General features: G+C 40.8%; 1 protein-coding gene across 2 annotated transcripts in view; it reads left to right on the top strand.

Annotated features, from left to right (window-relative positions):
- USP6NL (USP6 N-terminal like) overlaps positions 1 to 23,196 on the top strand; it is a 115,672-nt gene that overhangs the window by 19,638 nt on the left and 72,838 nt on the right. Inside the window, exon 1 of one of the 2 annotated variants that reach the window (XM_063153717.1) lies at positions 5,326 to 5,618. The exons of the other annotated variant lie outside the window; for it this stretch is intronic. Within the exon in view, the coding sequence (XP_063009787.1) occupies positions 5,546 to 5,618 (73 nt within the window). The 5' untranslated portion in view covers positions 5,326 to 5,545. Of the gene's footprint in view, positions 1 to 5,325; positions 5,619 to 23,196 lie in introns of those variants that run through there. 2 annotated transcript variants of the gene reach the window in all.

Raw genomic sequence — 23,196 nt, 5'->3', positions numbered from 1 at the left:
TTTTTGTGAAGAACATTTTGCAAATGTTCTTATAATATACTCTTCCTTTTATTTGATATTTAAAGAATCTTTTCCCTATTGCTTGACTTGTATTTCCTTAATACTTTAATCTATTCCTGAAAACTCATCCTGCATATGGAGAGTGGTTCCTGATGGGAAAATAATTTCTGAGCTTCTTTGCTAAGATGGGAGTGAAGCAGTTGATGCAGTTGTGCCATGTGTGGTTCCTGAAACTGCAGCTCTAAAGCAAACATTCCAATGGGTCATTAAGGGCAGGTGCTCTCACCTTTGATGGCTCTGGAGTTTTTACAGCCCCTGTTCCAGCCAGCCCTGCTGGGACAGCCCTGCCCACAGCCCTGCTGACTGCAGGCTGCTGAAACCTTCTGGGTGTGCAGCCCAGAGAGGAGGGTCCAAAGAGCAAATGCTCCCTGTAAATCCTCTTCTGCTGCCTCCAACGTCAGACTTTGCTCTGTTGCAGAGCTAACGTCACCACAAGTGCTTTGTGTATTTATTGGCTTTCTACAAGACTTAATGCTTGATCCTGCTGCCATTGGAACATCAGTGCCAGACCTGCCCTGGGCTGGGGCCTCCCTGGCCATTTTGTTATGGGCTCTCCATTCCCTGGGGTGTCAGGCCTGAAAGCTTGGCATTTTAACCACGTGTGCAGTCCAGCAGGTAGGGAAAAGGACACAATTCTGGCTGTGGGATCTCAGCACCTCAGGACTGATGTGCAGAGTGGCCGAGACCACCTTTGGGGGACTTGGGAGTCCTGGAATGTTGCCAGAAGTGTCTGGTGGCTGGACTTTGATCCTACACGGGAGACGACACCTGTATGAGGATGGGAGGATTTCACTGGGTGAATGGTGAAGGGATAAGTTAATTAGAGTGTGAAACACAGGGTTTAGGATTTCTGTACAGGGGGGTCTAAAGAAGTAAGATGGAGGAATTGGGGCGTGTCCTGTCCTTTTTCTTCTTCTTCTTGGCCTCCATCTTCTGTGGTGATGTTGGCACTTTGGGATTGGTTATTACTAAAAGTGCACCGGTCAATAAGGGTAGAAGGTATTGGGGAAAAATTATAAATATTGTATACGTAACTTCGAGTATAAAAATAAGTGACCACCCCGGGGGCTCGCAGTGTGCTCATGGCTGGCTGCTGAGCAGACCTCTGTTGGGCTGAAAGAAAATCTTTTAGATAAACAATTAATAAACACCGAGACCGAGAAAAGATCTGAAGTCTCTCCTCGTCCTTTGAAGCGCGGGCTGCCCAAGGCCACCCCGAGCCTTTCCAGGTCACCCAAACAGCCGAGAAACCGACAGTGGGGAACACAGGATGATGAAGTGAGACCTGCACAGCTTTCTGCAGAGATGTTGGGAGTAATCAATATGCAGAATAGCTGAATTCTAGACAGTTCAGGGTGATGAGAGATGGGAAAAGAACAGTGACAGTAACTTTGCATCTCAACTTTAACGTGTGCAGGGCTGTTGTTCCAATGAATGAAAGCCCTCGAGCCATTGCACTGGCTTGGGTTGTTCTCTGTTAGTAGCTTGTACATCTTTCTGTAAACGAGGACACAACAAGCAGGCCCTTTTTGGGTGGCTGCAATGCTGCCTGGGAGAATCCTGAGGGTTCTTGATGGTTTTTTAATAGCCTAGACACAATGCTGTGAATATATAAACATTACAGATTAGAAGAAGAGAGTGAAAGAGAAAATATTAAGTCTTCCTCAGACTTCAATTCTGATCTTCCCCACCCCCTGTCAAGTACCTTTGACAAATACCCACTGAGCCATCCTTCTGCAGCATCATTTGTGCTGTAAATGTGTTAGCTCCTGGCAATATGCTTCATGAAAAAGAGCTGCTTCCAAAGATCACTTAATTATAATTATGTTAACGGAAGCATTTTATTCTGAGTTATGATAGCTGACTAATCCGGATGCAGGTCATTTTTTTATTATGCTTGGGAGAGATCAAGGACTGTACACAGTGATCCATAAAATCCCATCCTGGTTAACTGTCCCTTCCAATACCAATGTATTTAATCATGTTGTTAGCATGTGCATGATTTCTGTATTCCCTGCAATTTTGAAGTCAAGGAAGAAAAGCAAAATCCAAGATCATCATCAAGCACATATTGCTTAGCAAGCTCTCTGTTGAAGAGGGAAGATGCTTGGCAGAGATCAGTGGTCTGTGCACTGAATGTGTAGCACTACATTTTTCTCAAACAGAGTCTACAGAATTTTTACACTGAATTTATGACATGGTTTCTTGTGGTTCACCTTGTGTATCTGTGAACTTCCATCTGGTGTATCCTTGCCCACAGTGAGTGTTTTATCAGGATGTGTGGTCTGAGAGGTGGCAGTTGTAGTGACAGATTGTATGGAAGTATCAGTTAGTTCAGTATCAGTCAAAGATAAGAGTGAACTATAACCAAGTTCTGACTCATAAGTAACAGATGAAATCATACAATTTAGTGTGTTTTATTTCTACAAGTCTTTTTGGTATTGCCTCTATACTAAAGCAGGTTTAGTGCTGCTGTCTTGGTGTATAAATTGATTTGAGGAAACACAAATAGCAGCCACCAAGCTTACTGTGTAATTCTTCAAAGTTCCAGTGATTTGTTAAAATTTCTTATTTATCATGCCTGCTTCAGACTTGCACCATTTTCTTTACATTGCATATGGAATGTTGTTTACATTTTCCTAAATTATTTTAAGCTTTGTGAGTTTTTTCAGTTTTTTTTCTACATGCTAATTGTCACAATAAAGAAGAGAGGGAAACTGTTGTGCATACCAACTTTGGCAACTGTTTCACATTGAGGAAGGCAGGTGTGATGTGAAAATGACTTCCAGTCCTGAAGTTCTTCTGGTGTGTCTCTCTTTAAAAGGGAGGACAGGGACCTGTACCAGCAAGGTAAGGGACAGTTTGGAAGAAAAAGGAGTGGCTTCCTTTTTGCAGTTGGGAATAGGTACTGAAGTTTTTAATTTCTTCCTTTTAAAATAGTTTTTCACAAAAGTAGATACAAGTCATGCCCTCTTAGCTCTTTCTTCCTCTGCTCCCCTTTCCTGACTGTTAATCTTTGTCACCATCCTCTCCTTGTTCAAGCACTTGAGAACATTGCTGTAGCAATGAAATAATCAAATTCATTTAAAAATCAACTGTAGGATCTGCAAGGTGTATTCTTGCTTTGGAAGGCCAAGTGATGTTATTACTGAATATTTTATTCGGCCTTAATTTCTTTTTTCTTCCTTTCTCCTCCTATCCATAATAAGTTAATATGAAGACCATCAAAAGTTTAGTAGCTCTGTACTAGTTGTGTTTTGTGCACCATGAACTTAGAAATCAGTTTTTTAGAGAAAATCTGCAATGTAATATAGTTGCACAAAATGATATTCCTTTGGTTTTATATCTTTGACTTGAAGATAAGTTGTTTGATTACCCAACTAAATAAAGAACAAACACCTCATGGTGAGGTAACTGTGGAAAAAAAATTCTTCCAACAGCAATTTTTGAGCACTATATTATTAAATAATAGACCTCCAGGTAAACCTTACTGCACAACCCTGCATTTTACATCTTACTTAAATGTTTTGAAATGATTCTTGTTCTGGAAGGGTCTGCTTGTAGTGATCTTCTCCAAACCTCTAGGTATAAAGTCATTGGTCTTAAACCTGGAATTGAACTTCAGGTCCAGGAGTTAGAAATTATTCTTAATATAAAAAAGCTGAGGATTCTGTCTGTAACATTTTGAAGAATGTTTCTTCAAGCTTCTTCTTGGGTGGACACTTGAATGTTTGCAAAATGGGAGAAGAAACCGGACAGCCTGGCAGGGAGAAGGATTTTACTTGTCTTTGTTTTAGCTGACCAAATGGGATAGAACTATGGGTTACTCTTCCTTCTGGCAGAGATTAATGGGCAGGCTGTGAATGGGACTGACATAGCAGACATAGTTTGTTGTTCCTGTACTCTCTGTGATTCAAGAGACTGACATGGACATGCAGAAATATGCCAGTAAATCTTAAAATCTGAAATGCTCGCGATGAGCAGCTGGAAATGGAAGAATGGAAAGGGATGACCTCTTCTCCTCCCTATCCAACACTTAAGCAATGGGAACAGAAGGTCTAAAGGCCAGAGAATGTGGCCTGTGGTTTGTTGTCATGTTATGATTTTCAGAACATGTAGTTGGTTTCCTAAATTGATCTGTGTGTGTGCGAGGTCTCGCAGTGCTGCGTAGGAATTCAGTTTCTGAAGTGTTCACAGAGCCTCTTCAGGCCTGACAGTTATTTAAAGTGATCACATAAAACATGATTCCTCAGGAATTTTTTTTTGGGGTTTGCTCTGCAGAGCTTTGGCAAAAGGCACTTCTGAAGGGCCTTTGTACATTTTCCAAATGTCATTAAAAATGTTGTGGGGCACATACAGCAATCTGTCTGCATGAAATTACCTGACAGAAGTAATGACAATACCTTTGCTGAAATGTCAGCAATGAAGAGAGATGGGGAGAGAGACAGGGAGACTGACTCAGTGATCAGAATCTGATTTTATTGTGGGGCACAAACACTTATATAATATTTCTGGGAGACTAGTAATGTGTACTGCAATGATTAGGCTAAAATCACATGCACAAAGTTATGCATATAGCAGCATCTCTTGCTTGCAGAGTTTAATGAGATTTTTCTTTTTCCATTAAACCCGTTTGCTTTCATCTTCTTGCAATCCAGTTCTAATTTTCAAAGTTCTGTTTGCTTTTGCCAAGGCATCCTGTTATCAAATCTCTTATGTTACCAGGTCCAAAGTCCATCACCTGTCTTGTGCCCCCCAACATTCCAACTCTGAAATAGTTCTCTGGGCCTCTGGTGGTGGCTGAGAGAAAGCCTGAAATAATCCTCCCAGGATTTGCAGCGTGCCTCCCGGTGTGTCAGAATTCCTGTCACGTACGAGGGTGTCAGAGGTTTCTGATCGAGGGGGGGAGAGAGGAGCCCAGTGAATGCCTTCAGCAGGAGCTTGCTTGTGCCTGATGGAGTTTTTGCAGGCTGGGTTTAATTTTAGTTCTGTTGGTGGGGCTGACGCTGGCTCTGCGCTGCACCGGAGTCTTTCTTTGAGCGTTACGTGAAATTTCACGAACTGAGACTGGCGTGAAAAGAGGATGCAGCCACACTTGTTCCTTACTGAGCTAGGGGAGCACGCTGCATCTGTCAGCACTCCTTTCAAGGGTTCTTCTTTTCTTTAGCTACTTTGTGATCATTTCTTTTAAACTTTATTTAGAGAAATCAGTATGTGTACTCTGCAGTAAACAATTCTAAAATGTTCTGTAGAAATACATTCAGGACTGCCTGCAGTTTTTTGTCTCCTTGTGCTGAAGTCACTTTAAATCCATCACCCCAGCCTGTAGAGTCGTCAGGCAGAAATCTTGCTGGGAAGGTAGATGAGTTCTTCCTGCTGCAGATTTGCTTGAGCATACTGAAGACAGCCATGTAATAAGGTGTAGTAATGAAACCTGTTGGAATTTTAGAGGAGCACCTCATTCCTTTGATCTTGCTAAGGAGCAATGATTCAAGTGCTACAGATTGTAAAGGATCTGGTGTCGCCAGCAAGACGGAGAGCAGATGCTGCCAGGAAAGGTAAGAGCAGCTCTGGGATATACTCAGTGTTCTCAGGAAATCAGAAATATTTTGGGAGTTTGGTTGTAGTTAAATTGCATACTTGATACTTAAAAGTGCTCTTTGTTGTGGCATGTACAGCTGCCATAATTTGCCTTGGAACTATATTAAGCCTAATTATTATCGTTTTTGCAACTGCTGCTTTCCCAAAGAGAATCCCAGTGACGTTTATGATGCTGAAAATTGGGTTTGTCAGCATCTGTAACTGTTACTGTTGTACTAAAGATTTTCCTTTTTTCCTTTTCTTTTGTTTTTGTGGTCAGGAGAGCTCAGGATGTGAAAACAGCAGTCATACTCTGTGTAATCCCATCAAAATAGTTTTTAGAGTCTTAATGCTCTAAATGAGAGTAAGAGCAAAACCAGGCTTTAGTCCTTATGGAAATGAGAGACTGGAAGTACACAGCTGCACTTCTAGCTAGGTTTTACAATTAGATTATTTCTAGATTACAACTAACTTCAAAATCCAAAATGCCTCTTGCAAGTGTATGAAAAACTACTTGAAATAATCAATGATTGTTTGAATTCAATTGATGTTAAATGCTCTTCTTGTTTACTTCAGTGTGTTGAGCATTTGTTTTTTCTTTGCTGAAGTAGTGCCATCTTTTGTGGTATCTGACACACATCTAATGAGGAACTGATTAAACACACTTCTTTTGTCCTTTACATCTTTGTTATTTCCAGCTGCTAAATATTTGGTTTGTAGAGGAGCTAAATAATTTGTAGGGATAACTTAAAAATTCATTCTTACTAGAATTAATTTGCTAGGACTGGTTTATTTGATATTGAATAGGTTGTGATTAATTTAGGATTTACAGCATCTGCCTGTTACTGTGTCATTTTTCTGTTCTGCCCTTAAGTGTAATGTGTGGCTGTAGGCAAATAACTTCAAATAACCAAATAACTTCAGGCTGCTCTAATTGTAACAAGTCAGGTCATGAAACACCTCTGTAAGTAAACAAAAGGAGTGAAGGTAGAGCTGGGCTCAGCTGTTACCCCCTTATTCTGGAAGGAAAAAAGGTAAGCTTCCTAATTAATTCCTCAGATTTTGCACTGATTGGTTGAACATCCCCCCCAAGAGTTGTACAGTTTCATCCCAGTGAATTACTTGACTTCAGCACTGCTCACTGTTCATTTTTGATTTGTGCTGCTTCCAGAGGAGGACGAAGGGACAGAAGCTCTGCTTGTCTGCTCTGCATATACCTCACTAGTCAGGCATAAAAATACTGATTTATAAGAACATACTCAATGGAATTGAAAGGGAAAGCTCTGCAAAACACAAGGAAATGCTCTTTCTCAGTTCTAAAGCTTTCAGGTTTTTTTTCTGTTTGTTTTACTCCCTTAGTGAATGACATTAATTTTGGTCATTGTTTGGGTGGTATTCTCAAGCTGCTGCTAACTGAGCTAATTAGGGGTTAGCTCCTACAGAAGCTGGTGATGCATTTTGATGAGCAATATTAAGATCTTAACAGTAAAAAACAATCAAATATTCTGAAGAAACATTTACACAAGATGCAAAATGCTGACAGGTTTTGGTGATCGATACAGTAATTTGAGTAGACACTAGGTTTTTTTCTTCACAGTGTGCAAAATTAAGCATCTGGTGTACATGAAGGGCTGAATTCTGCAGAAATGACTCATTCTCAGTATTGTTCTCAGTAAATAGAAAAATGGACTTGTAAAGAGAGTTGCTAGGAAGCCTACTGTGAATGTGAGGTGAATCAATTGAGACATGGGGGATGATGTGTGAAGTGTTTGCCAAAATGCTTTCAAATTGGTGTTACTAAACTGTAAAGTTGTAAATCCCACTCTTCAGGTCCATCCTTCTCTTTCCCTTTAAAAGTGTTTTTATTAGAATATAATTTCTTGGGAGCTAAATGTTACAAAGGAGCACAGTGTGTTAATTGCATGTTTCATATGTAGTATCAAGGTAAAAACTTCTTTAAGACTGGAGGTCCTAACCAAGTAACTGTTTTTATAAATAGTACATAAAGTTGAAGGGGGAAAGGATTCTTCTGCCTTCCAATTTTCTCAAGATTTATTTTCAGACTGAGGCTTAGAAGCACAGTTAATAGCCAAGAGTGTCTTTTTGCATCCATCATTCAACATCACAAGCTTGTTATAAGGTCTGCAGTAAGCACAGCTACTGTGGAGATGAAAATTCAATCCCTGCAGAAGAAATTCCTGCAGAATGCCATTTAAAAAACCCCATTACTAATGCTTCATGAAATGTAGATTTAATGGGGTAGCTGAAGAGCCTGACAGAGTTGTGGAGTCTAATTTTGGTTTTTTATGGACCAGTCTGTTTTCATTGTGGCCGTGACCTATGCCACAGGTTAAATTAAATTTAATTTTCTGTATCAGAAGAGGTTGATAAATAGGTGGTTTACAAGACTAAATCCCACAAAGAGTCAGGCAGTGTGAGCATGAGTGTCCACCTTGTCTCCCAGTGCAGGACCTGTGGTTCTGGTTGTGTCTTCAGGCTTTGGCTGCTGAGGCTGACATCAGAAAATCCTTCAGTGGGCCTCTGAGTCTTCCCTAGTGAATACATGAAGTGACCTAAACAGTCAATTTTGATTTATAATGTCTCACATTTCCATACTTTTTAAAATCTTATGCTATTTAGAAATTGAATTATTCAATATTTTTAGGGAAGAAAAAGTCCTATAATTGTGTTCCATAGTCTTGCAATTGCAGTGATGCTGAGTGTGTAGAGTTTGTTGTTTGGTTTTTATGGGTTTAGTCTTTGGGAAGCTCCAGACCCTTACCATGTTTAGATAATATCACATTTGTTAGAGAAAAAAATTGCCACTGGTCATTTATTGTCAGAGGAGTAACACTTTACATGCCCTGTAAGTCTGAAGGTGAACATGAAGTTGTAAAGAAATTTAAGTTTGCCATTATTTTATTTATGAAATCAAAACTCTGCTTTTAACAAAATGATAAATCATGGCAATATAAAATTCTCTTGACAAGTGTTCTGATTTGAAGCCAAACATTTTATGAGATCTGAAACCTTTCTGAATTTTAAAAATAGTTCAAATGTTACTTGTCCTAGAGAAATCCATGTAGAGTATAAATCTACTAATTATTTTCTTCTTTTCCATCACTAAAATCTTGGTTGAAATCCAGGTTGTATGAAATTACTGAAGAAATACTCATGTTTACTTCTTTCCTCCCTTCCTCCCCTTACAGATGGCTACAGCAGAACTTAATAGGCAACATCACCTTGATGTTAGGATATAAAAAGAGACGTTGTATTAAAACACTTCTAGCAGATGGGACAACTGAACTGAAATCACAGAATTAAAAAGGGATGCAGTGTTTCAGTGTGAGAGAGAGAAACCTGAGAGAAAACTTCAGTTTAATACTATTTATTTTTAAGAATGCAAGAGGAAGAATATGTTTGTCACTGCACTGTTTGGGCCTATGAAGGGTGTAAATGTTGGGCCAGCCAAGGATAACTGGGTTTGAATTTTCCAGCAATAAATTGGGAAGTTACTGCCTGGATTCAGTGCAGACAGAGCTGTGGTGGTACCTTGTATTTCAGACTTAGACTTGACAAGAAATGTTTGCTTGGTTTGTTTCTCTGGGCATGGACTAAGCTGATTAGTTGCAAGATGGAGAAAATAAAATCAAGGTCCCACATCAAGTAGTTGTGGTGTTTTCTGTTTACCTTTGGTGATAATAGAGGAAAAGTGTGCTCAATTCAAATGCATTCCATTGAGGCATCTACTAAAATATGAGAAACTTTCTTCAAACCCTTGATTTTTCTGTTTCTTGTAGCATCTTTGCAAGGAAGGCTGAGAGTTTTGCCTCTTATGGGAAGTTCCAGGGTTACCTGAATTTCTTATTTTATTTTTTCATATAATGCTGTTATAATCCATGCTGAATATTTGAACTGATAAATGCTGGATTAGAGGTAAAGGTTTCTCTAGATTCACATACCTATTCTTGTATTACTTTATTTTTTAAAGAAGACTGGCCAGAAGAGCCAAGTTAATAAAAATTAATGAGCTCTTCAGTGAGCTGCAAGCAGGGAGTTAATTTTTTTTTTGGTCATTAAATATGAAATTCTGCCCACAGGAGCCAAGATAATTTATTGTAGTCTGCAGCCCATCAGTACAGGTATACAGCTACAATTCACAATTTACTGTGACAAAGTTTCCAGCAGTGTGACAGCATTTAACTGCATTTCAACATTTCTGCCATTATTTGTGCTGAAGCTTCAGCTGTGGTTTCACAAATAATGAATGCTGGCAGAAATGCCTCCTCCTGCCTTGCCTCTGCTGCTCACTTGGCCTTTCCATCCCAGTTCAGATCCCCAGAGTGCCTCACCTGTGTGTGTGTGTGTCCATGCAGTGGTTTGGAGAGGGACACTGCACCTCTCATTCTTGTTGGGCCGCTGTAACCTTGAGCAGTGTAACTAATCCACCTGCTAATACAAATAATCCACTGCTGCTGCAGTTCCAAGGAGGAGCCAGCAGTGGGATGTGACAGAATCCATGGGGACAGCCTTCCTTCAGTGGTGCCACTGGCTGGGGCTAATGGGAAATGCTGGTGGGGTTTCCTTCTGCTGGAGTGTGAGGAATGCACCTCAGGATGATCCAGACACAAGCAATGGCACAGTTGGGTCACTGCACAGCTGCACACACAGTGTGTATCCAGAGTGTTTTCACCTAATAGATTCTCCTTCTGTGGCTGCCATTTGGTATGTCTCACCTTAAATAATAACAACTTTCATGGGTTACACTGCATTTATTATCCTGACATTTTATTGCTTTTCTACTTCATTTGAGATTTTATTCTCCTTTGTGTGATGCCAGCTGCAGTGATTAAGAAAGGTCCTGGTGCTGCTTCCCCATATGTAGCTGTTAATGGCTTACTTTAGTGTCTGTGTGTTTGGTTATTAAGTAGGTAGCATCATTAAACAAAGTCTGTAGATGCTGTATCTTGGGAATTGGTCTGTGGCATAACAAAATTAGTACAGACAGCTAGAATTCATTTAGCTGTGGAGGATCTACAGAGAAAAGCAGCACTCACCACTTGTTCTGTCCTTCTGCAGTAATGTTGGTTACCTGAAGTGAGCTAATTTACAAACAGGTAAGCCCAGCAAAGGCAGCTTGTCCCCAGCTTGCTACTGTGACTTGTTATTCTAGTATGTCTTGGGGTTATTTCTGGGAAGGTGTGACCCTAAACCTATGAACTGTCAACTGTAATATTCTCAATAATCCCAAAATACAATTTGAGGGTTCTTATTTGTAGCACGTGGGAAATGTGGGAGCTTGACATAAAATATTCCTATACAAGTAGGCTTGAACATGAAGGAAGAGTAGGGAATGGTGCTGTAGTGTAATAGGGAAGAGCACAACAGGTTTGCAGTGATGTTTTTGCTAGATGGGACAGAAATTCAGTTCTGTGTGCATCAGCACAGCTGTTCTGGCATCACTGAAGCTGATCTGACTTGCTGCGTGCGGGGATCTGCAAACCCTGTCCTGGTTTCACTGCAGCAGGAGGCACCTGCAGCTGGGTGAAAAGACCAACTGAGAACAAGGTGGATTTGTTGGGTTCCTTGAAAGAAGAGGACAAAAATTAATGATCCATTCAAGTTTTTGATTAACATTTGGGAAGATTAATGAGTTACATGATTTTGAGCTCGAACTGGTGGGATGAATATATTTGGCTTTCTGGTTTCAGTGATGCTCCAGCTGAGACAAAGATTCTGTGTTTCCTGAGGCATTTGTCCACTGTTTGCAGTAGAGCCAAGATCTCAAGCCTGGATCTCTGAACATGGCCAAAACTGTTTGTATCCTGTGCCTTCCTCCTCTACTGGCTCTTGTGCTTCTCTCAGTGTGGGAATTCTACAACTGAGACATTTTAGTTTTGGTTTGGAGACTTTTGAGAAAAGGCTGGGAAGCTCTGCCTGAAGGATCTAGAAAAACAAGCCTTATCCTCAGCCTTGCATTTTCATAGCTCAGGTGAACATATTTTTCTGATCTTGATTTTGGTGGGATGGCAGTTGTGCATAGGCTGTTTTCAAGCATGCAGAACTTTTTTCTTGCTGTCAAAGGGTAATGCAGAAGTTATTTTATATAAGCAAGTATATTTCTTTCCTTGAAGAAAAACTTGTGCTGTTGTGATGTGCACACTTCAAGCAATGAGGGATCATCTAATTTATTTTAATATGTTCTTAAGTTTTCAGTATTTTATCCTCATACTTATAGAATTTGGAATTCAGTGTTAAATATGAATGTTGATGTCCATTTGGGAAACTGGTACAGAATTTATCTTAAAAGCTTGAAAAGGTTTTAAAATGATTTTTTTTTTGTTAAATTGCAGTGGCTACAATTTAGCAGTGTTGCAGAGATAAATGTCACTATGTTTGCTTGTTTGTTTTCAGTAATTTAAAATGTGGTGAATATTTCAAAGTGACAGGGTCCCAGCTGGACATTTTCTCCAACAGGTAATTATAGGGTGGCGTAGACAGTGCTTTGGTGTATATTGACATTCACAACTTCCCTGGACATCTTACCTGGCTTCTCCAAAGTATTTTTGTCCTGTTGAATTTCTAGATCTTTTGGTATAGCTTGTAAGGAAAACATCCAGACCTCTCCAATCAGCTATCAAAGCAATTTTTATTTTTTTTTTTTTAGTTAATCCTGTCTGACAGCAAATAAAAATACTGTTTTTCAGTGGATTAGCTTCCACTGTTTCATCCTACTGGTTGCAAATCCAAGCAGTTTCTTTTAAAGGAAATTATCAGTCAGCATTAGTATTAAACTATCCATAAAAATGTTAATTTGAACTGAATTTCCAGATCAAACAGAAAATGTAATTAATGTCAGTTAATTAAATTCTTGGTGGAAATGAGAAAATAAGTACACAGATGCCCAGGACTGCTGTTGTCTCCTTGCTAATAAAGCAGCTAATGAAGCATTTTTAGCAGTACCTGGAGGGGGCAGTTCCTTGGTGAAAATAATTTCCTCAAGGAACAGCTTCTGCTCCCTTCTGCTCCATGTCCCAGGTGATGTAGGTTTTTCCCCTATTGATATTTTCTGTAGCATTACTATATGTCAGCACAAACAAATGAAAGGAAATAAATGTGCAGGCACTTGATTACACACTCTTGTCTCCAGGAGAAGAGCACAGCCCTGTGTCAGGTGTCACCGTCCCTTCACTCTGCACCCCCAGCCAGGGTATAAATCCTGGCACCTGCCACAGGGGCTCCATGTGTACAGGTGGGCTTTGGTGTAAGATGAGTCTGGGCTGGCTGGCCACAGCTCCCCTGAGCAGATTCTGCCCACATGGAGAAGCTCATGGATACTCAGCTTGTGCACTTTGGATGTTCTTGTTTGCCCAGTACCACTGCTGGCTTGAAGGTGTTCTCTCTGCCAGCTCAGGTGCACACTGCACATGGAATTGGTGTTAGAGCAATAACTCTGCAAAGACAGGATTGCCCTCTTCGTTTGGACTCAGGGTGCTCTGAAGACCTCAGGGCTTTTGTAGGTTTTAAGCCAGGTATCACCCTGATTCCACAGTTGAAACTGTACATCCTTGGGGAGTGAAAGCTGTGTGCTGCAGTTGGTATTTTTCCCTCCCCTCCCACTGTGTGTGTGCTAGTTGCTTTTGTTGTTTGTTTGGTGTGTTGGTTTTTCTTTGTTTAACAGAAATTTTTTGTCTGGCACTGTTGTGCTTTCTGAACAGTGTCACAATCTGCACACTCCACTCCTATGGCACATGAGCCACAGGACTGTTATAGTCTAATGCAGATGTTAATGACAAGTAAGTGTAATACTAGGAAAAACAGTCTCCTTATTTCCCTGTGGTTTAATTCATCATTGAAAAACAGGTTTCTATTAAAGGAGCTGAAAATCAAATGTCTTTTTCTTAGCATTCATGTTATAGTGGTACAAGTGATGGCTGCACCTTCCCTACCTTGCAGGCATTAGTTACATCTGAACATGGAGTGGACAAATTTCTTTCTGCCTATTATTTTTTCAAAAGAAAATAGCAAAGTCCTGTAAATTTTGTGGGCAAATCAGATTGCACAAGACTTTCTGCATTTATTGACTGGAAAATATTTTTATTCCCTGGAAACTGAAGGGGAAATTGGTTGTTTTTTCTTTTCCTTGTTTTTAGATGAGACATTTTTCTTGTGAGATGTACCTAATATACCAAGCAAGGTTAATATCTAACATTTGGAGAGGAACATGAGTGTGAACAGGCAAGTTTCACCATATTGCTATGTGCTAATTTTACTCCCAAAATATTTTGACTACAGGGCACTCTTCAAGTCCTTTTTTGTCTTCATTTAGTCAGAAGTCGCTTACAGAGGTTAAGGCTGAGTTTCAGCTTCCTTTTGAGAAATAAATCCTTCAAAGTTTTAATTAATAATTTTGGTTTACTGATTCCTGTCACAGAAGCTTTTGTTGCTAAACCTCATTTCTGAGTGGGAAATAGCAGGAGTCTGAAGGACATGGTTATAATGCAGTTCACAGGTCTCAACTGGAATGTGAGAAGTTGCCTTGATCTGAAACTTCCTCTTGCTGATAGAAAAGGAAATACTGTTTGTGCTAATGAAGGGAACTTTGGTAACTTGAATATGCTGTGATCTCTCCTAGAGAAATATTTTCTGTTTCATTGAAAGTCCCATTGTTTGGACTGGTGGAACAATTCCTCATCACTTTCAAGTGTTGGGTGTTCCTGGGATCTTTCCAGGGCTCCCCAGTGTGCAATCTACTGCTGATTTCAGGCACTGCACTTTGCTGTGTGATGTATAAATGGCTGCACCATTGCTCTGTGTCCTAATTTTTCTCCTTCTATAAAGAAAAAACCTGACTAATCCTTTCCTTTTTCTGATGCCAGCTGTACGTTGAAAAGACTTCTAAAATGTTTGGAAAAATTTCCCCATCTATGCTGCAGCTGCATCAAGTCTTGAAGCCACCATGTCACATCACTGGGTGAAAGAAAATGTGTTCACAGAGTGCAGTGTGGATCACACATGGCACAAATCAAAGATATGTTTTTGTCAATTCTGTGCTGTGAATTAGTACTCTGGCTAGGTTTTGAAAAACGTGGGATGGATGCTAGTCTGGAGCTTGCCAAATCTATAGATGAAAAAGAAAATAAGCTCCACAGACTCCAATTCCCACTACTATTTAGTTTATAGGCATTGGAATGACCTTCTAATCTGTGCAGTGATAATTGCCTGCTTTACATAATGTGCAAAGCTTTGCAGAGGAGTATTTGTAGTGATGGAACATGTATTAAAAATTATTGTCTGGCAACTAATAAGAATGTAAAGCCATTCTATAAATAGTGCAGATAAGCTCTAGAAGGAGGAATGGGCAAATATACTTAGGCAAATCAAAAGACAGCTGTGCTGGGCCTGGGCTGGGCATTTAACAGAGCAGTGGCTCATGAACTGTGTCCATGCTGGCAGGGATGGGCAGAGGGAGCCTGGGAGTTCAACATTCCTCTGTATTTCAGCAGTTCTTTCCAGGCTAGATCAAACCTTGGGTAGAACATAACTCGGAGGTAGGAGTGCATCTCCCAGATAGTTGAACCTGGAAGGAATCCAGCTGTGCATGCTTCAAGTCTCTTCCCAGCACAAAGTGGAGAGCAGTAAATAGAGATGAGCTGGAGCTTTGCTCCAAAGCGCTCTTCCAATTCAGACTAAAATGTTATTTATAGAATTGTGTGGAACATCAGTAGTCTTTTATCCCAGATTTATGATCTTGGCATTGGATAGAATAGCCTAATGAGGTTTTTCTTGGAAACAAATGGAATTTCTGGTAGGCTTGATATTTCAGGGGCAGAGGGGGATCGAGGGATTACGCACTAAAGCATTGAAGACTGACAATTATAACTTGGGTTTTCATATGCTCTGCATTTTGAGATTAAATGTTAACTTAGTGGCAGAGTTGCTGTTTGCCCACTGTCCTGGGCTTCCATGGCAAGGTTTTGGTAGCAGGGGCTGCAGAGGTGGCCAGGGTGAGAAGAGTCCAGGGTCTGCCCCTGGGCTGGACACAGCCAGACACAGCTTGCTCCAAAACAGGCCCATCCTGGGCCAAAGCTGAGCTCACCACTGAAGCTGGTGACACCTCTGAGATAAGATAGTTCAGAAATGTGCAGCAGTTGTGAGAGAGGAGAGAGATAAAATATAGTGGGAATTAACTCTGCAGGCCCCAAGGCCAGTGGAGGAGCAGGATGATGTGTTTAAGCACCGGAGCAGAGTCACTGGCAGCTCTGGAGAAGACCATGGTGAGGCAGCTCATGTGCCCCTGCAGCCCATGGAGGTCCATGGAGGGAGCAGAGATCCACCTGCAGCCCCTGGAGAGCCCTTGCTGAAGCAGGATCCTGGCAGAAACCACGGCCCTGGAAGAGGAGCCCACACCAGGAACAGGTTTTGTGGCAGGAACAGCAGCTTGTGGGAAAGGCCCCTGCTGGAACAGCTTGTGAGGGATTGCATCCCTTTGGAGGGACCCCGTGCTGGAGCATGGGAAGAGTGTCAGGATTAAGGAGCAGCAAAACCCAAGTGTTATGGGCTGACCTGTACTGTTTTTAATTGCCAGTAAATTGGTTTTCCCAAGCCAAATAGGTTTTTCTCGTGAGTGTAACTGGTGAATGGCCTCCCTGTTTATCTTGATCCATGAGCTTTTTCTTTTGTTTTCTCCCAGTTAAGTAGGAGGAGTGAGAGCAGGTCAGTGGGCACCTGGCAGCCAGCCAAGGGTTAACCCTCTCCAGCAATGCTGAGGATGTGCACAAACTTAAATTTGCAGCTCTGTTCCTGTGAGTTCTCCCCAGCCCACGTTCGCTGGAGCTGCCAGTGGTGGCAGCAGGAGCAAATTCAGCAGCTGGGCTTTTCTGTCATTGCACTCACATGATCCTGTTTACCAGCTCTGCCCAGAGCAGTGACTTCCAGCAGAGCAGGAGACAAAGAGCAGTGATGTGGTCAACAAGCACTGTAAATCCAGGACTGGATATCTGAATTACATCCTCCTGTCTTTTCCTTTCTGCTCTCTTAATGTACTCCTAGGTAAAATCTGTCTGTGTTAAAAAAAAAAAATAAAATTAGTTAATAATCTTTGTGATATTTCCAGCTGTTGATGTGTAGTAATTGGTTTTGAAACAGTATTAACTGGTATGCTGGTTTTGGAGCAATTTTGGCTGGTAAGCGTTAGAAATTCTGAAGTCGTTGCTACCATTAGGAAATGTCCACAAATTATCCCTTGCATCCTAGCTGTGATATAATTTCATGATATGAGGAGCTTGGAGAAGAGATAATCAAATTAAGGCTAATGAGAATGCACTTGAATGTGAGATAGTTGCAGGTGGACAAGGGGACACAAAATTTATTTGACATATCTGAATCATTCCTGTTGCTGTTGAATTGCTATTTAATAGTTTGGTCTGGGCTTTGTTTATTTGACTGAGCTGCTTGGCAATTTCTGATTCCTTTTTCATTTAAAACAACTTTTCTGTGGTATTTTTTATTTTTTTCCTCTCAAACCTATTTTTACCTGCCTTTTATCTATCATCAGTTGAGTTAATAGATTTCTGATTAGTGGAAAAACTTTTGTTTCCAATTAAAAACTAAAAAAAAACCAAACAACTTAGAGCTTCTTATTTGGGAATAATTTATTTTAATCCAAAGACATTAAAAATGGCTCTAACATAAAAACTATTGCAGCTCTTTTATAATTTTAAATTATTTTTTCCTCCACACTTAAAAAAACCTGCAGATGAGCTTGTTTCCCAAGCATTCTTTTTCATTCTGAGCCAAATATAAAAAGTCCTTCAATTAAAATTTGGCTAAATCCTGCAGTCCCATGTGAAAAGCTGTAAATATTTGGTATTCTATTTATATGAGCTAAGAAGCTTGAACTTTAAATGCTGCTGGCTGAATGATGTATCAGGGAAGTGTCTGATACTGGACCAGTAATGACATCCCAGTTCCACTGAGGAATAGTTACCTCTGAGGTGTAAGAATAAGAAATTTGCCTTGCTTGCCCTGAAGTGGCCACCAAGCAGATGTATCTGATTGTCACATCATTCCAGTGGCTTAGAAACATGGCAGTTCCCTGTGTCATATCCTTATATCCTTAAAGCTTGGAGTTACCTAAAAGGAGGCTATAAAGTTTTTTAAAATAAGCTAATTTATACCTTATTTGTGTAATTTTTGTGCTGTTAAGTCTCAGTTGTGTGTTTTGCTGTTATTTACTGTTCATACACCCTTCACACTTAGGGTATAGCCTATTCTCCATTTTTTTCCTATTTTTTCTTCATCCTATTAAATGTGCAGTTGTTTTGCATCCATATTTTGCCTCTATGAGTTTTCCTTTAGGCTTTTGATTTTTTTACATTTTTTTTCTGTCATTTCAGCATTGCTTGTGTAAGCAGAGAGCTCCCAAATAGTGCTGATGTAATACACAGGTGTGAAGGAGGAAAACAGGTGCAAGGTGGTGGGCAGATTGGTACTCAGATTTGATGGAATGTTGTAATCCCATACCCCTTACTGATGGTGATTTCTGCATGCTTTAACTTGACAGCTAATTCTATTCTAGCAATTTGGTACATCATCCTCTTAAAATGTCATTGCTTAGCTAAAACATCACACTTCCTCCCCCCTGCTTTGTGTATCCTCTCATTGTGTGCATTTGTTCTGTCATTAGGTGTGAGCTGTGAATTCTCACCCCTGCTTCTCAGGCCTAGGAGGTGTTACATCAGCAGGAGCAGTGGCACAGGGCACTGCCTTGCTGTGTGTCAGGGTGAAGGCTGCAGTGTCTGAGCTGAGCAGTGCTTGGGCTGCACTTCCATCAGCCCTGGAGCTCTGGGTGCTGCAGCCTTCACCTGCATCCACAGCATCAGAATACATCTGTGCCTCTCAAACAGGGGGAGAGGCTCTCGTTGCATCGCCACCAAAGGATTTCTATTTAGTAAAGGCTGATTAGCTGAGTTTCAAATCCATATATTTGTTTTGTGCATTTGCTTAAAATCCTGTCTGTTTATCTGAGAAGAAGTGCCTGAGTCTTTGTGGAGCTGGTGATTCAGTGAAACACCACCTGGGCTCAGCAGCACCTGAAGGATGATGGCTGTTTGTGATACTGTTTTAATTGAGAGAGAACTTCCCCAGGGTGTGCAGCTGACTCATTTTTCAGAGAAACCTGTCATCAGTGTGTCTGAGGTGGCCTGACTGTTACCCTGGGATTAAGCAGCCTCTTGTACCTCAGTACAAAGTGCTCTCTGATGCTTTTGTTTTTCTACATTTACAGCACATGATATCACAACAATGTGAACCACTGGTTCCTGTTGTCAGTGCTTAGGCTTTGTGTGCTCTTCCAAAACAGTGGGTGGTGGCAGAGTATGTGTGAGTAATTTTATAGTGTTTAATCGTTCCACCCCTGGATTTTTCTCTGCCAAGGAATAAAGTGAGCTAGAGAAGGAGAAAGTGTAGAAATTCTGTTCACTATTTAAGCAGAGTAAGGTTCATACTGGTGACTAATGCACCCTGAAAGCTGTTTTCTTTAGTGTGGATTATAGTATAACAAATTGAAGTTGAAAATTATATTTCTTCTTTTTCCCCAGCCTTGAGAGATTGTTTGTAAATTCTTTCAAGAGCTTGCAGTCACAACAAGAAGTTTGTTGTTAAATTGAACGGTCTCAGAAAGCTCTAAAACAGGAGAAATATTTGGTTGTTTTCATTCACTGTCAGACTTGTGTGATAGATGACAACTGTACATCTGCTGAAGAGGGAAGAGTTGATGAAAGGCTGTTGGATTTTCATCCAGTTTGAAGCCCTTGGAGTGATAGTTCCTAATCCTTCCAAAATGTTGTAACTGAAGGAACATTCATTAAGTTCATCCTCTTTGTTTTCCATCCTTTGCTGGACCTTTCAGGAAGATGTGTACAGAGATGGTTTTGGTTTGCTGCATTACAGTTCCTTGCTTCAACAACAGGGTTTGGCTTTGGCTGTAACATCAGAAATGCAAAGCTGTCATTTTAACATGTATTGAAGAAATGTTTTCAGCGATAAGAGGGAGCCACAATTCATAGCCAAAATACGTTTTTCCCTTGCAAGTAATTTTGGGTTTAACTTCACTGATGAAAATTTCACTGATGAATTTGCAGAATTTCCATGTGAGGTCAGTAGATTTCAAAATGAGTGTTGCCCCTCCCTCATGGGAAGGTTTCTTCCCTGACTGCTCTGTCCTCTGTCTACCTTTCCAAGTCAAAAAAAGGATTTAAAGGCCATATAGGCTCACATAGAGCTTTGACCTCTAAGTTTTCTCTCTGCAGCTCAGGTTTTAGAGCTCAAAGCTGTTGTCCTGTGGGGGTTGTTTGGTTCATGCCTGGATAACCAGTCAGCCCTGTTGCTCCTGGTCCATCTGAGCTGCACAAATGAGAACTTGAACCCTCCCCAAAGTGCTGAATATCTTCATTGCTTGTCTAGAGGCACAGCAGACAGTGGGTGGGTGTGTGTTTAAATCCCAGCTGGTGCTGTTCCTCCTTCTCTCTGGTGCAGACAGCAGCTCATGTCTGCCCTAGGGGAGGTTCTGCAGTGGCTCTGCTTTTCCCAGGGACAGGATCCTGTTTGCCAGGTGCAGCTCCACAGGCTCAGCCAAGCTGTGGGTTTGATTCTGTGGGGGATCTGAAATTCACAGAGGCTGAGAGGGATCTGTTGGGAATGAAATAGGTTATATGGGCTGGACTGGAATCCATGAAAGGCTTTATTTGTTTATTGTCCTAGAGCTAATGCTGATAAACTGGAACAGGGATTTCCAAAGTACTGCATCAGTGTTTGTATTAGATGATGCAGACTTTCTCAGTTCAGTGAGTTTCAAACTGTCTTCTTAAAATTTCAGGTACTTTTCTGCTGAGATATGAGAATCTGTGACAAATAGATTTTTTTGGGTTATGGGTGGTTTTCTTTGGTTTGGCTTTTTTCTTTAACACAGTGTAGTGGTTTTAAAGCAGATCATCATTAGCAGGTTCAGTGCATTATTGACTTCAGCATAAACAAATGGATTTTTTTCTTGATGGTTGTGTATAAGGCTTAAATTAGAATTAACATCATGTTTGTTTTGCAGTAGGAACTTGTTAAGGTGTTCACAGCATGTGTTTGCAGTTCATTTTGCATCAGTACTGAAATAAAAACGCTGATTTTGGGAGAAGTACCATTGAAAGCTTCATGGTGGGTTTGTATTACTGAAGTACCTCAGTCCTTATCTTGTCTTGTTCTAAGCCAATAAAAAGAAAGTGTTACTGATATGCCTGCCTGTTAATGCACTGATTATTAAAGTTATTGTTTCTGTGCAACAGCAATATAAATTAACAATTATCATCTTACATCAACACTAGATATTTGTAAAATATTTTGAGAATATCCAAAGAATGAGCCAAATGCTGCCTCTTGCTGTGATGTCTTACTTGAAGGTGATTTATAACCTCTTTGGAGAATTCTGTTCTGACTCTGTATTGTCCTTTAAAATCAAAGATTCAAACAAATGCCTTTTCATTTTCATTTTGTGGTCTTTTTCTACTACAGCTTTATGCCTGCCTCTCATTGGTGCTGACATTTCAGTGTTGTCTGTAATTAACTGGAGTCAAAGGTTGGGGAAAAAGACCAAGACATTTTTTTGGCACACTCTCCTAAGTTTTAGAGATACATTACATCTAAAATCCAATTTGGTGCTTCCTCTAGCAAAAAAACCCTCAAAAATAAAGGTGATGGATCTAGGCAGAAGGTTTTTCTTACTCTGGTACAGTGTTCTGTAAATACACAGCCAAAAAGTTTGTGATCTTTTTTCTTCCCCCTTTCTCCCTACTTTTGGGTTGTTTTATCCAAACTCTGAAGTTGTTCTGTATTGACAAAGGTTTAAACTGATGCAAACTAGGTGAGGCAAACAAATTCATACTGGTACTGCTGATTAGCAGCATGAATGCAACCTGACTGTGATTTGGTGGGTATGGCACTGGGATTATTGCAGCTGCTCTGCTGGGGGCTGGGACCAGGCACACAGCACAGCCTGAGCCCTAATTCCTGTTTTGCATGGAAATGCCAGGGCTGTTTACTTTGTTTTGTTTACCAGTCCTCAGTCAGTGAAACTGAAAACAACAGAACCTTCTTGTCTACCACTAACTTCCTTTTCTCATGGCAAAGATGAAGAAACTTCCCCCATTTCTGCTGCCATTTGACAAACTTGTTAACCTTTCATCTGGTTGTCTCTTACTCCTCCAGCCTTTCCTATAACCACTTTATGAACATAAAAAACATGGATCCACTGCTGCCTGACACTTAAAATTATTTCAGATGTTCAGAGGGGATTTCAGCACTTCTTTCCCTCTCTTAAATTTCATTTTAATTTTTAAGTTAATGACAGATATTGCCAGTTATTCAGCTCCACGCTGTGTAGACATGACTGATACAAGAGGGCAGGTATCTGAATTTGCCTTGATGTCTTCCTGTGGACTTACTCAAGCTTGTCACAGAGCTACCAAGAGAAGGTTTAGTGTCACATGAGCTTCTTGGTGCCGTTCAGACTTTTCAGAGGATTCCCTCAGAGGATCCTATTTGTACTTAAGGTATTATTACTGCAGTTAAAATGTTTATCTGCTCTAAGATGAATAGCTCAGAGACAGAGTAATTGAAGAAAGCTGTTCAGCTATGGTGAACTGAGCTCTAGTGTGTAACTCAGTATTTTTATTTTTTTTGCGAAATGCTTTAAGTATATTAGGATTATATTTAAAGTTGAACAGAAGGGCCTTGCAGCTCCTCTCACTGTTTCTCTGCTTTTTGGTGGTTCCTTCAGTGTATCCCAGTGGTAGATGGAGGGATGCCCAAGATCCACACTCTGTGGTGTGGATCACAGCAGTCTGTCTAGCAGCCTGTACTAACTGGTGGAACTTGTGTAACGTGCTCTTGCTGGATGTCTTGGTTTGAAAAGGCAGGTGTTTGTTAAGGAAGGCAGGAGCCTCCCTTGAAATGGAAAATGACAGAATTAGAATATGACCTGGCACCCTGTGGGTCAGGGTGGTGGCAGCAGTCCCATCCCATGGTGGCTCAGTCCTCCTGCAGTGCCAGCTGTGGCTCTGTTAGAGCAGGGATCCTGTACAAGGCTGGAGTTTTCCTCTGAAGGTTCAGTGCTGGTGTAGATGGGCCTGGTCTTCTTCTGAGAATGCAGTGGAGAAGAAAGCTGCTCCTCTGGGAATGCAGTGGGAAGAGCCTGCCTGAGTAGTTCCAAATCTCAGAATATATCCAGGTAGGAATGCTTGGCTCCTCCCCCTGGGCAGAGCATCTCCCAGTGGGATGATGGAATTTTATCAGCCATGCAGGGACACTCACTGCCCCGTTAACAGAAGATATTTCCCTGAGGGAATATTGGTTGTGGAAGAGATAAAGAAAACTGCCCAATGAACAGGAGATAATTGCCCCCCCACAGATTGCCAATAGAATACACACATCCTGCAAACCAGGACACTGGAATAAAGCAGAAATGGTTTTTCATCCTGACAAAACTTTCACAATATTTAAGATTTTATT

The sequence above is a fragment of the Melospiza melodia genome, chromosome 4 (assembly GCF_035770615.1).
Source record: "Melospiza melodia melodia isolate bMelMel2 chromosome 4, bMelMel2.pri, whole genome shotgun sequence".
Classification (NCBI taxonomy): domain Eukaryota; kingdom Metazoa; phylum Chordata; class Aves; order Passeriformes; family Passerellidae; genus Melospiza; species Melospiza melodia.
The sequence above is the reverse complement of the archived record's forward strand: the minus strand, read 5'-3'. Positions and strand labels throughout refer to the sequence as shown.